This window comes from Haliotis rufescens, unplaced genomic scaffold, assembly GCF_023055435.1.
Source record: "Haliotis rufescens isolate VD_foot unplaced genomic scaffold, xgHalRufe1.0.p SCAF_20, whole genome shotgun sequence".
Classification (NCBI taxonomy): Eukaryota; Metazoa; Mollusca; class Gastropoda; order Lepetellida; family Haliotidae; genus Haliotis; species Haliotis rufescens.
Genome location: NW_025963891.1, coordinates 21,017,906 through 21,030,148, shown reverse-complemented (window position 1 = coordinate 21,030,148; position 12,243 = coordinate 21,017,906). Strand labels below are relative to the sequence as shown.

The window sequence follows — 12,243 nt, the reverse complement described above, 5'->3', positions numbered from 1 at the left end:
CTGTTAATAAATAATCATTAATGAATATGGAAAATAAGATATTTGATATTGTCGCTCATAACACGTATCCTGGGAAAGTGATATTTTACATTTTCTAAGTCACATCCTAATGAAATAAAACTTGACATGGCATTGTTTATGTAATTAACCATTCTAAAAGATGAAACAAACCCTTTGCAAGTGAATGAAAAATGAACAAAACTAGTTTATGTATGAAAACAATTTTTTGGGGTTAGACGAGTTGTAGACGAAGCTGAGTGATATGAGTGCAGTGCAATGGAGCCTGTGACATGCAGGTATCACGTTCCCTGGCAATATGTCGCTGCCGGCTCCTTCTGGAGCGACACTGCGGGGACAGCAGCCATCAGGAGGCCTAGTTATGTCGTACGTAGCCTGAACACTTGCTCTGCATAGTGAGGGATTGCCACCAGATATGTTATCTCGCACATATAGGAGGTAAATGGATTTCAAGGTCTCTGTTTACACTTATCATAAATGTATATGATTGTTGGAATAATTCATTTTCTGAGTTCGTGAATCTATATGAAGTTTGTCACCGTTTGTTTTAAGCTGAGAATTTTGTCTTTTCATGTGGCAATCAAAATGCTAAGCATGAGATTTATTTTCAATTCATGATTTGCTGTCACCAGTCTGACTCCCATGGCCGAGTTTCTTCAGGATAGGTCATCTCGCTTAGTATCTTGATGTATTATTAAACTATGCTGAAAATAGTACTGGAAGGTATTTTTGGATTGTATATTAAAAAGGTTAAGGATTTGTGTTACATGAATGCACTGAACACACCATTCATTAAAGGTATGGGGTATTTTCAAGGCTGATTCAGCGGCATTGTATCATGTCGTTCCTTGCTCCAATATTTTCATTGCTGGGGACCACGCTAAACATGCTAAAGAATACTCTTTAAGGTGACATTTGCTGTCTATTAATCAGAAAGGAATTCAATAATTAATGGATCTTGATCATATAACTGACGGACCCATGTCCAATTAATTGAACCATTGTAAAAAGACAGCAGGGACGTAAATGTCATTTTTGATTTGGATGTAGAAGATTCATGTATGCTGAATAAGCAGTTTTGAAGTGTGTCCTAAATAGGACCTAATCAATAGGTGCGCTGTTCGCCCTTTTAGCTAAAATAGATCGGACAGTTTCGAAACTTGCATCCTCTATGGGTCTTCCGGAAACTGTACATGCTGTATCGGAGCCTACTTGCTAATCGGTATGTTCATTAGTGAGTCTTGGAAATCAATACCCACTATTATGGATAAATGCGAAAGGTCACTGAGTGCATGCTACAAAATGTTGCAGGTATGTTGCATTAGCAGTATATTTTGTATAGATCAGAAGTAGTTGATGTTTACTTTGTCGTTAAGATGTCTTCTCGTCCATTACTGATGTTCAGACTCCATGATGGAATATGTTTTGTCACCTGTGAATGTTCATAGCTTACAAGTTCAATATATTAAGATTGAGATTCCCTCAAAGCTTAATGGATTAAAAGACTATTGGGGCTCTTTGTACCTTCCTGTTTTTCATTGGAACAAAAAAATATATTTTCAGTAATATTTCATACTTCACTCTTTTTAAGCATAATTGCTACAATTTGTCAGTGAGGCATTAATGTGTGGGATAGGTTGTAAATGGCACGTGTGTGGGATAGGTTGTAAATCAGTGGTTTAACGAGAGCTGTGGGTCCCCCCCATGGTGGGATTGTGAGGAGTGTATCAAACATGGAAATGCTGATCACCAGGCTAGTGTGTGCGGCTGTAGGGCAGTGTAGAGGGTGGAGCATTATATGGGGTCAGACAACGATCACGGTAGGGCAGTGTAGAGGGTGGAGCATTATATGGGGTCAGACAACGATCACAGTAGGGCAGTGTAGAGGGTGGAGCATTATATGGGGTCAGACAACGATCACGGTAGGGCAGTGTAGAGGGTAGAGCATTATATGGGGTCAGACAACGATCACGGTAGGGCAGTGTAGAGGGTGGAGCATTATATGGGGTCAGACAACGATCACGGTAGGGCAGTGTCGATGGTAGAGCATTATATGGGGTCAGACAACGATCACAGTAGGGCAGTGTAGAGGGTGGAGCATTATATGGGGTCAGACAACGATCACGGTAGGGCAGTGTAGAGGGTGGAGCATTATATGGGTTCAGACAACATACAGGGTGGGACAATGATCACGGTAGGGCAAGTGGTTGTTGCAAGTTAAGGTTTGGTTGATCTTAATGAGGAGTAAGGTAGGACAAAAGCAATGGAAGGTGCTAGAATGGGGACAGGGTTGGAGGTGATGGGAGATAAGGGGATGTTGATGTTCTGGTTGAGGGCTGATCCTAAAAGTTGCAGAGAGGGGGGATAAGATAAGATAAGATAAGAGGGGTAAGGGTACCAATGAACTTCATTAGATGCCAATGATTTAAAATGAAATGTTAGCTTTCATTGATAATCAGGTTTCCTACTGCAGGAATGTCTTGTAGAAACGAGTTTGCAATTCAATTCTTTTTAGTTTTGTAAATTCTTTTATAGAATATTTGATTTCTTTTGTCCAGTTTGACAGTTTATATATTTGGTATATTTTTTTCAATTTGGTGGAAAAGGTCATGGTTACATTTAGAAACTGTCAAGTCATCAAGGGTCACATTGCAGAGATATGCTTTGAGTCAAGCCAAATATTGTTGAAATTGAAGTGTGACCGAGTAAAAGCTTGACCCATCTGGTGTCCAGTGTACATCAGATATTGTCCAGCTGCCCAGGAGACTGTGCCAGGTCAGCATGTCTGAGTTTACAACCGCATGGGACCAGCCTGGCATAAATCCTAGCTCTGATGAATAAGTTATGGCTTTCCACATACATGATTTAAATCTTGCCAAGTCATGTTTACTATATGTCAGCCTGACCTGGTGGTAGTATAAAATGTAAATGTGGTGGCTGCACCCCCACCTGTAGAGCCTGAGCAGCGGTGACCACTTGACCCTGGCTATTGTGGTGTACATTACCACAAGCCAGCTCCACAGGCAGTTGAGGGCCAGCACCAGCAAAGTTCATACTCTGGCAGTCCAGTGGAGGCCATTACCCTTGTGGTGAAGGCACTTCAAAAGGCTAGTGGCAGGTGTTATGCAACAGTTTCATCTCTACCCCCTAAAATTGGGAGATGGGGGGAGGGTGCATTGATGAGGGTTGTGGTAAATGTAGTTATCAGTCAAGACCCTGGTATGAGGCAGGATGAGGGAAGGGATATGGTGAGTTGGAGATTTGTATATTGGAGGAATCCTAAATTTCTTTTTATCGGGTCAATTTGGACATTTGTGAGGATTGGGTTATGGACATGGACATACAAGACACGCGACCATGTGAGGACTCTTCTCTGAGAATTTGGTTATATTACTGTAAAAAGAATATTTGTTTTGTTTATATGCAAATGAAGCATTCACACCTTTGTGAGACACCGGTCAAACAGGCCTTTAGTGGTAAGTAACACTGATAGCTCGTAAGCAGTTGTTGACTATATTTTGAATTGATGAGCATTTGAAAATAAATTATGAAAACCATTCTCCAGAATATTAAGATGCCCATTGGTGAACGACAGACATGTTCAGTAACATGATCAATTCTTGGTTACCCTTCCTGCTTGTGAAGACCACCAGGATCTCTGCCTGTGATTGGCTGAAGGAATGTGTAACAAATTATCAGAATTAATATCTCTGTGCACAGCAAGTCCTAAAAAGAGCACTTCACATTACCAGTTTCTCAGACACCATGCTATGAATCCACTTCCTCTTCAAGAGCACATCTAAATATACAGAATGTTGTCATGGCCACCAGACTATCATTTCCCCTCGTAGTTACCCCTTCCATGTAAAATCAAATCCTTGAAATTCTTAAACACTTTGTGTGTCTGCCTCTGCAGACTTAAAAATTCCTCTGGGGCAAAACGACCATTGGCATATGGTTGCAATGCGTCAATTTCTCAAAATGAACATTGTCTATCAACATAATGGGTGAAACGATACACTTGTATACATAGCTATGTCTGCTAATATGTCCCTGGTTATGAGATCGTTATTTTGAAATGAACATGGTGTATATGAATAGATCCATATGTCAATATGTCCCTGATAATGATGTCAATTTCACTTTGATAGAAAAAGTACAAACTATTGAGGCTTTACACCAGGGCTTATTCCAAACTGATCTCAGCGCTGCGACGGGGGTTGGGGCACGGGTATTGCGCACACCAGAAACCTATGATTTGGGGTTCGAATCCCCGTTCGCCCCAATTATGTTTCCAGGTTCTGCACCATACCCGTACTCATGGGTTTCGCTGAACTGGTAAACGTCCAAGACCTGCATCACTTCGGGCTTTCTTCCCACATTAAGGGTGGACACGCCGCGATAAGACTGGAATACTGTTAAAAGCAACGTTTAACCCAACTCACTCACTCACAAATACTTTAGCATAGACTTAATATGATTGCAGTACTAAGATCTTTTTGAGGAACAGCACCCAGGGCCTTACTTCATGAAGTGATCTTAGCCCTGCGGCTGTCTTTCCCCAAACTTAGCATGCACTTTCGATAGGCGTAGCGCTAAGATTGTTGCTACGATGGCTCTGGTTCAGGCTCAGCACAGTAAGCCACTCATCTAATCTCCGCAAATTACAAAGCTAATGTTTGAAATGCAAATGTGGTGACATTAAGAGCAGGTTTGTGACTCTTCAAGAAGAGGCTGAGATTTACAGCCCTCTCCATACTCCAAGGCACAGTTTATGACAATGATTGGTTAACTGGTATTTACATTACACAATCCATCATATTAACATTCAACCTGTCAACAAAAATTTTATGAAATCTTTGCCTGCGTTTAATTTGTGTAATGAAGCTAATTTATGGGGGCTTTGACCATTTCTTGCATAAGAGATCTCTCTACCTTATAGATAATGCTTCCTGGTGCTCTGAAGTTAGCATGTTCAAGTAATTATTCTTGAGAAAAGTGGATTTCATAGAAAGCCTATTTCACAACTCTTTATAACAAACCAAATTAGTAAACTGATGATCAAACTGTATTTGTGCAAATCATTGATATGTAATTGAAGACGAAACACTGTTATATACCTCTGTGTTCTCAATGAAAGAGAGCGGAAATATTTAATTCCCAAAACTGTAAGAGATAATTTTCATACATTGCAAAGATTATGTTGGTCGGCAAATGTTAATGTCATTTTAAACTTTACCTATATCTTCACAGTAAGATAAATAACTCTTGTTTAAAATCATACGTGTAAACCATTTAAGTACTATGGGTCTGATGGCCTTAATGCTAGACGGACTGACTGACTGACTGACTGACTGACTGACTGACTGACTGACTGACTGAATCAGAATAATTATCCAGTTTATGTACTTTCTTTGGTCTGGTTTTTAACCAAGAACTGAGACTTTTATTCCGTCTGCTCCTCCAGGTGCATGATGGTAATCTTTCCCGAGATACCAGAATGCTTCAAGAGTACATGTAAGAGACCAGACCGTTGACATATAACCTTAGCACATGCAGGTATGCAGTGCATACATAACGCACAGGAATAATCCTATCCATCATGCTGTCTCACTGATTGATTCAAGCCTTATTTCTCAACGTGTAGCAACATGTAATGAATTTGTCCTAACCCGGTAGAGGGCATATGTTATTTCTGGAAGCTGGGTTCAAGTGTAAACCACCAAAGCCTTCCTGTCAAATATTTAAAAATGTTACATTTAGTGTGTCGGTTGTTGCTGTGCCGTGGAGCAGCTTGGCTAGGTTAAAGAGGCAATTGTGGGCTATCAGCAACACATCACGTGATGTTCCGATGATGATTCGTGCTTTGGCTGTTTTATTGATTCAAAGAGGGCACTAAGATCTTAACCCTTGCTCATATGATTTCTATGTTGCTATGGCCTAAGTAATATATTGTGTAAGAAATGTTCCTCGACATCTCTGAATAACGATAGTGCTTTCTCTGGAAGCAGAAGCTGGTTATTGAATCGATTATGTGTTTGGTTGGTTGTTTAGTAGAGTGTTGTTGGTCCGATTTTGACATGAATAAAAGAACACAGTGAGAGATTATGACCCAATTACCATGACAGCTGTTGCAGGATCACGGCTGGTATGCTTGACAATGGTCACGTTAGCCTGCACACACAGGTGTTGCACAGGAAAATTATTGATACGGACATTCTCATGCACTTCGCTGTATTATTATTAATGTAACGGACATGGTTTACTTATTCATGTAGTCGCCTAAATATAAAGATTAATGTTTCTGTCAGAAAATATATTCATTTAATCATATATTCATAATGCATTCTCTTGCTGATGTGGCGAAGAATATTTGATTCAGTTCCCTATGATTCACTGTTTTTCATGTAGATATGGGGTTGACACGTCGTCAGAATCAACACAAACAAAAGGTGACAGGTAGCATTTGACATTTGTTTTGTAGTATCGAGGTTCATGACATGGACACACATATCAACTGTCTCCTGTCGTGACTTCCTGATCAAACTGTACCCCCCATTGGCTACATCAGAGGTTCAGCCTCTATGTTGGAATACATAAGCCTCATGTTCACCACATTCACTGTGTTCAAACAGACCCATTTGTGTATATCACCTGGCCTGCATAAGAGCAGTCAGTCATGACATCAGCAGGTTGTGGTATGTATAGATTCAGTTACAAAGAAGGAATATTTAAATAATCAAAATTAGCTTGATGTTCCCAAGTACCCAGGAGTCAAGGAGTTAAAGAGTGATATGTGAATATCTCGGTATTACACCCGAGTTGAGTCCCATTGGCAATATTTAATATATTGAGCCGGTGATAAGTGTACTTCAGCACAGATTAACATGACATGTGGAGAATAATAAACTTGCTTAAAGCACAGTATGATTCATATAATAAATTTGGGTATTCAGAAATGAAAAAGGGTATTATCAATCTCACTTACCGGTAAAAGGAATGGTGCAAATTGTCTCTATTACAACTGAAATGACATTTACCGAGTTTGAAGATTGATAACACATATTCATCTTGTAGGTACACTGAAATATCAAAGGGCACACTTGAAAAAATCACACTTTTTTATCTACGTAATAAGTAGTGACTTAAATCAGCTTGATTCTGGAACTGGAATGGGGGGGAAAATGTTGATTATTTTTTAAAAATTATTTGTAGCTCATTTTTGTATTTTGAGATATGGTCCTGTAATGTGGAGTAATATTGTAACGGTCATTTCAATTTGATACGATCTTAGCGCTAAGACGATAATGACTCACATTCACTTAACATAGACACATGTATCATAGCCGTAGTACTAAGATCGCTTTTATGGAATGAAACCTTGTTTAGGAATTAAATGTAACTAAAGTGCTCATATGACATAAAGATATCTGTTTGCTGTTACATTATTCAAATAATGTTATGCACATAAAGTAAAAAACACAATTCAGCAGAAATATAAGTGTATATGGTGTACATGGATATATTAGTCAGCAAACATTTGAACCAAATATAATTTTCAGAATTGCATTGGTAAAACCTTCATGAATATTCAGACACCTGAGCCAGCTATTATTTTCTCTGCCGTGTGGACCTTATGGTACTATAGTGTTTATGTTCTGCCTTGACAGGAGCAATGACCATAGAAGATAACAGCGTGAATTCATTCAGTAGTTTTCCAACACTTTCTGTTGTCATGGTTATTCCTGATTTTTTACAGTGTGAGCTCAGGGAAATACCCAGGCAAGAATAAGAAAACTATTTATAGAAACCAATCGGGTGACACCATGCTAATCATGAGGAGACATAAGTTCATGAATTAGATATGCTTTGTTGCCATGTTTAATGAATAGAAGTGCAGTTTAGATGATTTTCATCATGAAATTACTCTCACTTTGTAATTACGACACAAGGGCTGGGCTTCACTGTTTATGCGATGAAATGTAATTAATTAATATGAGGGGATAATTGATGAGAGATGTTTCACGTAAATAGCTAATTATTTGTGAAAGATAATGGCGGAGTAGATTATGCGATGGATTATTTTGATATCGCCTATAATTGAAACAAAAGCCATCTGGTTGCTAATGGAGTGGTCATGTGACCGCCATGCGGGAACGACATTGATCGTGGGTTTTAATAGATCATTGCCGACTGCAAGTCTGCAGTAATCAGGAGGTGGATTTTTTCATTAATAAACAATCATTGTAGGCAGTGGTTGTGTTTGTTGTAAGATACAAGTTGAGTTGAGAGGATCTTGTCAATGGAATTGTGTTTGTTGCATAAGGCTGGACTGGATGTAGATATGTGTGTATTTGATGACATTCAGCCTGTGTGGTGTTGATCATATCTAGATACTGCAATTTGGTCGTGGTGTTTCCGTGTTTTTGTCGTGACGTCAGGTCATTGGGAAAGTCGTCGGATCGGGTCAGTGTGATTGGCCATCAGAGAAGCGGTAGGCCCAGCTTTCACCTACGAAAAGTGGGAAGCTTGTAGGCCGCCTCGTCACGTTGATAACAAGCTAGGCAGCCAGACTTCTCACTGATACCTGCTTATATGCGGGAATATGAAACAGACGAGGAGTAACTCCTGACTGTGTACTGACTAAGCGATCAGCAGCAGACGGACTGTGGCTCCTCTCTTCACTGCAAGTTGCCAATGATGAATGGGACTGAGAATGCTGTAATGACTTGTGCTCTGTGATTGACACTGACTTAACCAGAGAAAAAGACGCACTCCATCTGTCCCTCGTTCTCTTACAAATTGGATTTATATGGAAACAGCAGCGGAGAACACAACCCTCGCTGGAGCCCTTGAACTAGCAATACTGAGGTTACCATTTGCTTGTTTGCCTTTGTCTGTTGCCAGTCAATAGTCCCCACTTTGTTGATTCCCTCGTTATAGCGTGCAACGTGTTAACTCAATAAGAATAGCATGTTAGCCTCTTCAGCTGTATGTACACACAGCTGTGGGCAAGAGGGATAAATCGCTCATGAGTTAGCATCACCTTGGCGATGTTATCTCTTTCTGTATTTGCGCTATAGCGAGGTTCAGGTGCACTTGGAAATAATAGCAAGTTGACAAGATGTTGCTCCCAGCTCTGCCTACTTTTGTCCGACTTTAATACGGTTAATGACAAATACGGGCAGAATATGTTTAATTCATTATGATAGAAGAAACAATTTGGGTGATAGGCCTTGTTTTCAAGGATGATTGTTTCAGGGAGCGACACCAGCTATGTAGATATAGGTCAAATCCAATGACTTGATCACAACATGTTTAGGATTTTTGCAGTCTGAGCTAAAAATAATTCATGAGATAGGGTTTAGATGTGCTGTTTCATGCTCACTGCTACATATTTAACGAGATAATTAGCCGGTGATAGATTAAATCCTTGTAAAGGATTAAGACTGGGAATTTAAATATAGACATTGTCTCTGGTCGATATTTGAGATGTTGAACTGATATGTCAGTCGTGGTTACATTTGGAAACTGTTTGATAGTTTTAATTTTAGTTTTTCCCCAAGTACTTACAATGTAGATTGTTTTGTTCTAAGGTATGAATATTACATTTGATACATGTTTTGAACACGTGATTGTGTAAGCTTTGATATGACAGGTTTGTCCAAATTGTTTGTTCACGTCACGGAGAGGAGTATTGTTGTTTAATTGTATGTGACATGAAATGTACCAACATTGCAGTCAACCGTCACTCAGAAGCGTAAGACTTCACTAAACAATACACAATTCTTGCTTAAATGAATAACATTCGTGATATGAACTTGTCGGCACTTGGTCAAGCGATGGGGCACATTTTTGTCTTTAATTTATCGGCAAAACATTTTTCTAATATTTGAAGTTATGAATATTCTAATTATTGAAGGTAGAAATGGATCTGCTTGAGGAAAGAACTGTCTTAATTCAAATAATTATTTGCAACAAAATCTCAAAGTATTTTGTTAAATATATGTTTATGTCAGGCAATAAATATGTAAATATATCTATTTTCTGGTGTAAATGTGGCATAAAACATGTAGTGTATTTAATGTAATTTGAACATTGATTTCATTGGAACTCTTCTCTTTTTAAATGCTAAGAAGAGCGTTTTTGTGATGTGCGGTTCAAAATGTATCCATCGGAGTGCTGAGTGCCTGTGAGCTGTAACGAATAAACAAGTCCTTTTCCACACTGGAGTTTAAAATGTGACCCTGCGAAATGTCCGAGTTTAAGCAAACGTCCTTGCTTGCAGAGGAATAAACCCAAAATTCCTGTACCGCAAGACATCGTGTTTGTTTACTGCCTCTTTTGCAGCTCAGGGGAGGCAATTTCAGACATGCACTAAAAACGGCACTTTGAAAGTTGTCGAGAGAGGAATATGAAGAGAAATGTGACTGGGATAGGAAAAGAAACTTGGAGTGACTTCTAGTACCTAAATAATCATGTTGCGATCACTTCTTCAATGGTAATCACGTTATGGATACACTCTGTGAGGATTTGTACGATTTGTGAACTTATTGGATATTGTGGATTTGTGTGAACCCTCGTGGAGGTAACAACAACTGAATGTTTGACTTGTCTGTTTCAGTGGAGATCCTAATGGAGGTTGGGGTGCACCGAACCAGCCGGGCTTGTCGGTGGTGACAACGGTGTGGGGGGTGACGCAAACCACCCAGAGTGGTCCCTTCACCCACAGCACCCCCACCCCAGGGTTCACCAACACCACCATGACAGCCACGGGGTACAGCCAGCCCCAGCAAGGGTTCCCTGGGAATGGGATGCAGAAGGCTCCACAGTATAACCAAGTGATGCCGCAGTATCGGCGAGAGCCACGACCAAGGTAAATTTTAATATGTTTGATTTATTCGAAAATATATGGCTGAATTGTACATATTTGTGTATTTTACTTAAAAAGTCTACGATCAATATGTAGTAGTCATATTCATATTCACATTTGTGCTTTGAAAATATTTTGATGTTGTGATGAGATGTAACAAATATGAAAAAAAGGGGAATGACCTATGAGTCACATACATGTATTTTAGTTTTATTGAAGCTTACTGAGATTGTCCCATTAATATCATACACTGTGGAGATTTTATATGGAACTTATTTTTGCTACAGTGGGTACCCGCCAACCCCCAATACACCGGGAGCAAATCCTGGTCCTCCTGTGTCGGGTGCGTCAGAGTACACAGCACCCCCAGCAGCGCTGTCTGCAGCAGCGTTTGTTGCAGCAGCTGCCACAGCTACTGCAACAGCAACAGCGACTGCCAGTATGGTGCTACAAGAGCAACAGAACCAGCAGCAACAAATGAACATGAATATGCAGATGAGCATGAACAATCCCCAATATGGACCTCAGATGCCAGTAAGTTTCCTTTTTTATCACACTGATTATGTATACTCAAGAGCAAAAGTAACTGATCATGTTCATATCTATCAGTTCTAAAAGTACTCTTTGTCTTTGAAGATTATGATACTTTTGTAAGCTTTTGTTAGCTGTTAATGGAACCAATGGGCTTTTTAAGAATGTTGATGTATTATTTCAAAAAGTAAACAATTGATGAAATTCCAATTTGGCCTAGTCATGTATGTTTTGAACAATGGTTATTTTCACCCCCTTAAAGGTGTACAGAATTTGAAAGTGATAGATTTTTTATTATTTTGTTTTGACCCGATCTGCATCAAGCTTTCCTCGATGTTCTTGACAGGGGCTTTGTTGTGAACAAGGAAGATGGGGCGATAGTTAAAGCCATATTGTCACCTTTATAAATTATCAGCAACAAATTTGTGATCAAAGTTACTATTACTTTTGTGTAAACATGAATATTATACTGATGGGGCTAAGTAACTTGCGGATCAACTAGGTATATACCCACATATTTGCATATTTTGGGGTATATCTGTTTTGCTTAGTACTGTAATGTTTGCTAACATTACCTCACATGTTTTCTAAAAGCCATAATGTTTTTAATGTGGACTTGATCGATATTCTTCGTTAAATGACTTTCATGATTGTTTGAAGAACTGCCTTCAGCCTGTATGTTAACATACACAGTGCTAAAGTAGACATATGGAGACTTTCAAATTACTTTGTTATGCCCCATGTAACATTACAGTATATAGTGCATACAAATATAATAATTTATAGGAAGTAGAATTTGCTATTTACACAAATATGCTGAT

At 39.2% G+C, this 12,243-nt stretch overlaps 1 protein-coding gene across 7 annotated transcripts in view; it reads left to right on the top strand.

Moving 5' to 3' along the window:
• The window catches only part of LOC124137805 (zinc finger MIZ domain-containing protein 1-like), a 423,984-nt gene that overhangs the window by 397,462 nt on the left and 14,279 nt on the right, over window positions 1-12,243 (top strand). For 6 of the 7 annotated variants that reach the window (XM_046504266.2, XM_046504301.2, XM_046504293.2 and 3 more), the window contains 2 exons: window positions 10,643-10,894; window positions 11,179-11,425. In XM_046504266.2, coding sequence (XP_046360222.1) covers window positions 10,643-10,894; window positions 11,179-11,425 — 499 coding nt within the window. Of the gene's footprint in view, window positions 1-8,752; window positions 8,890-10,642; window positions 10,895-11,178; window positions 11,426-12,243 lie in introns of those variants that run through there. The other variant, XM_046504307.2, reaches the window with a different exon arrangement.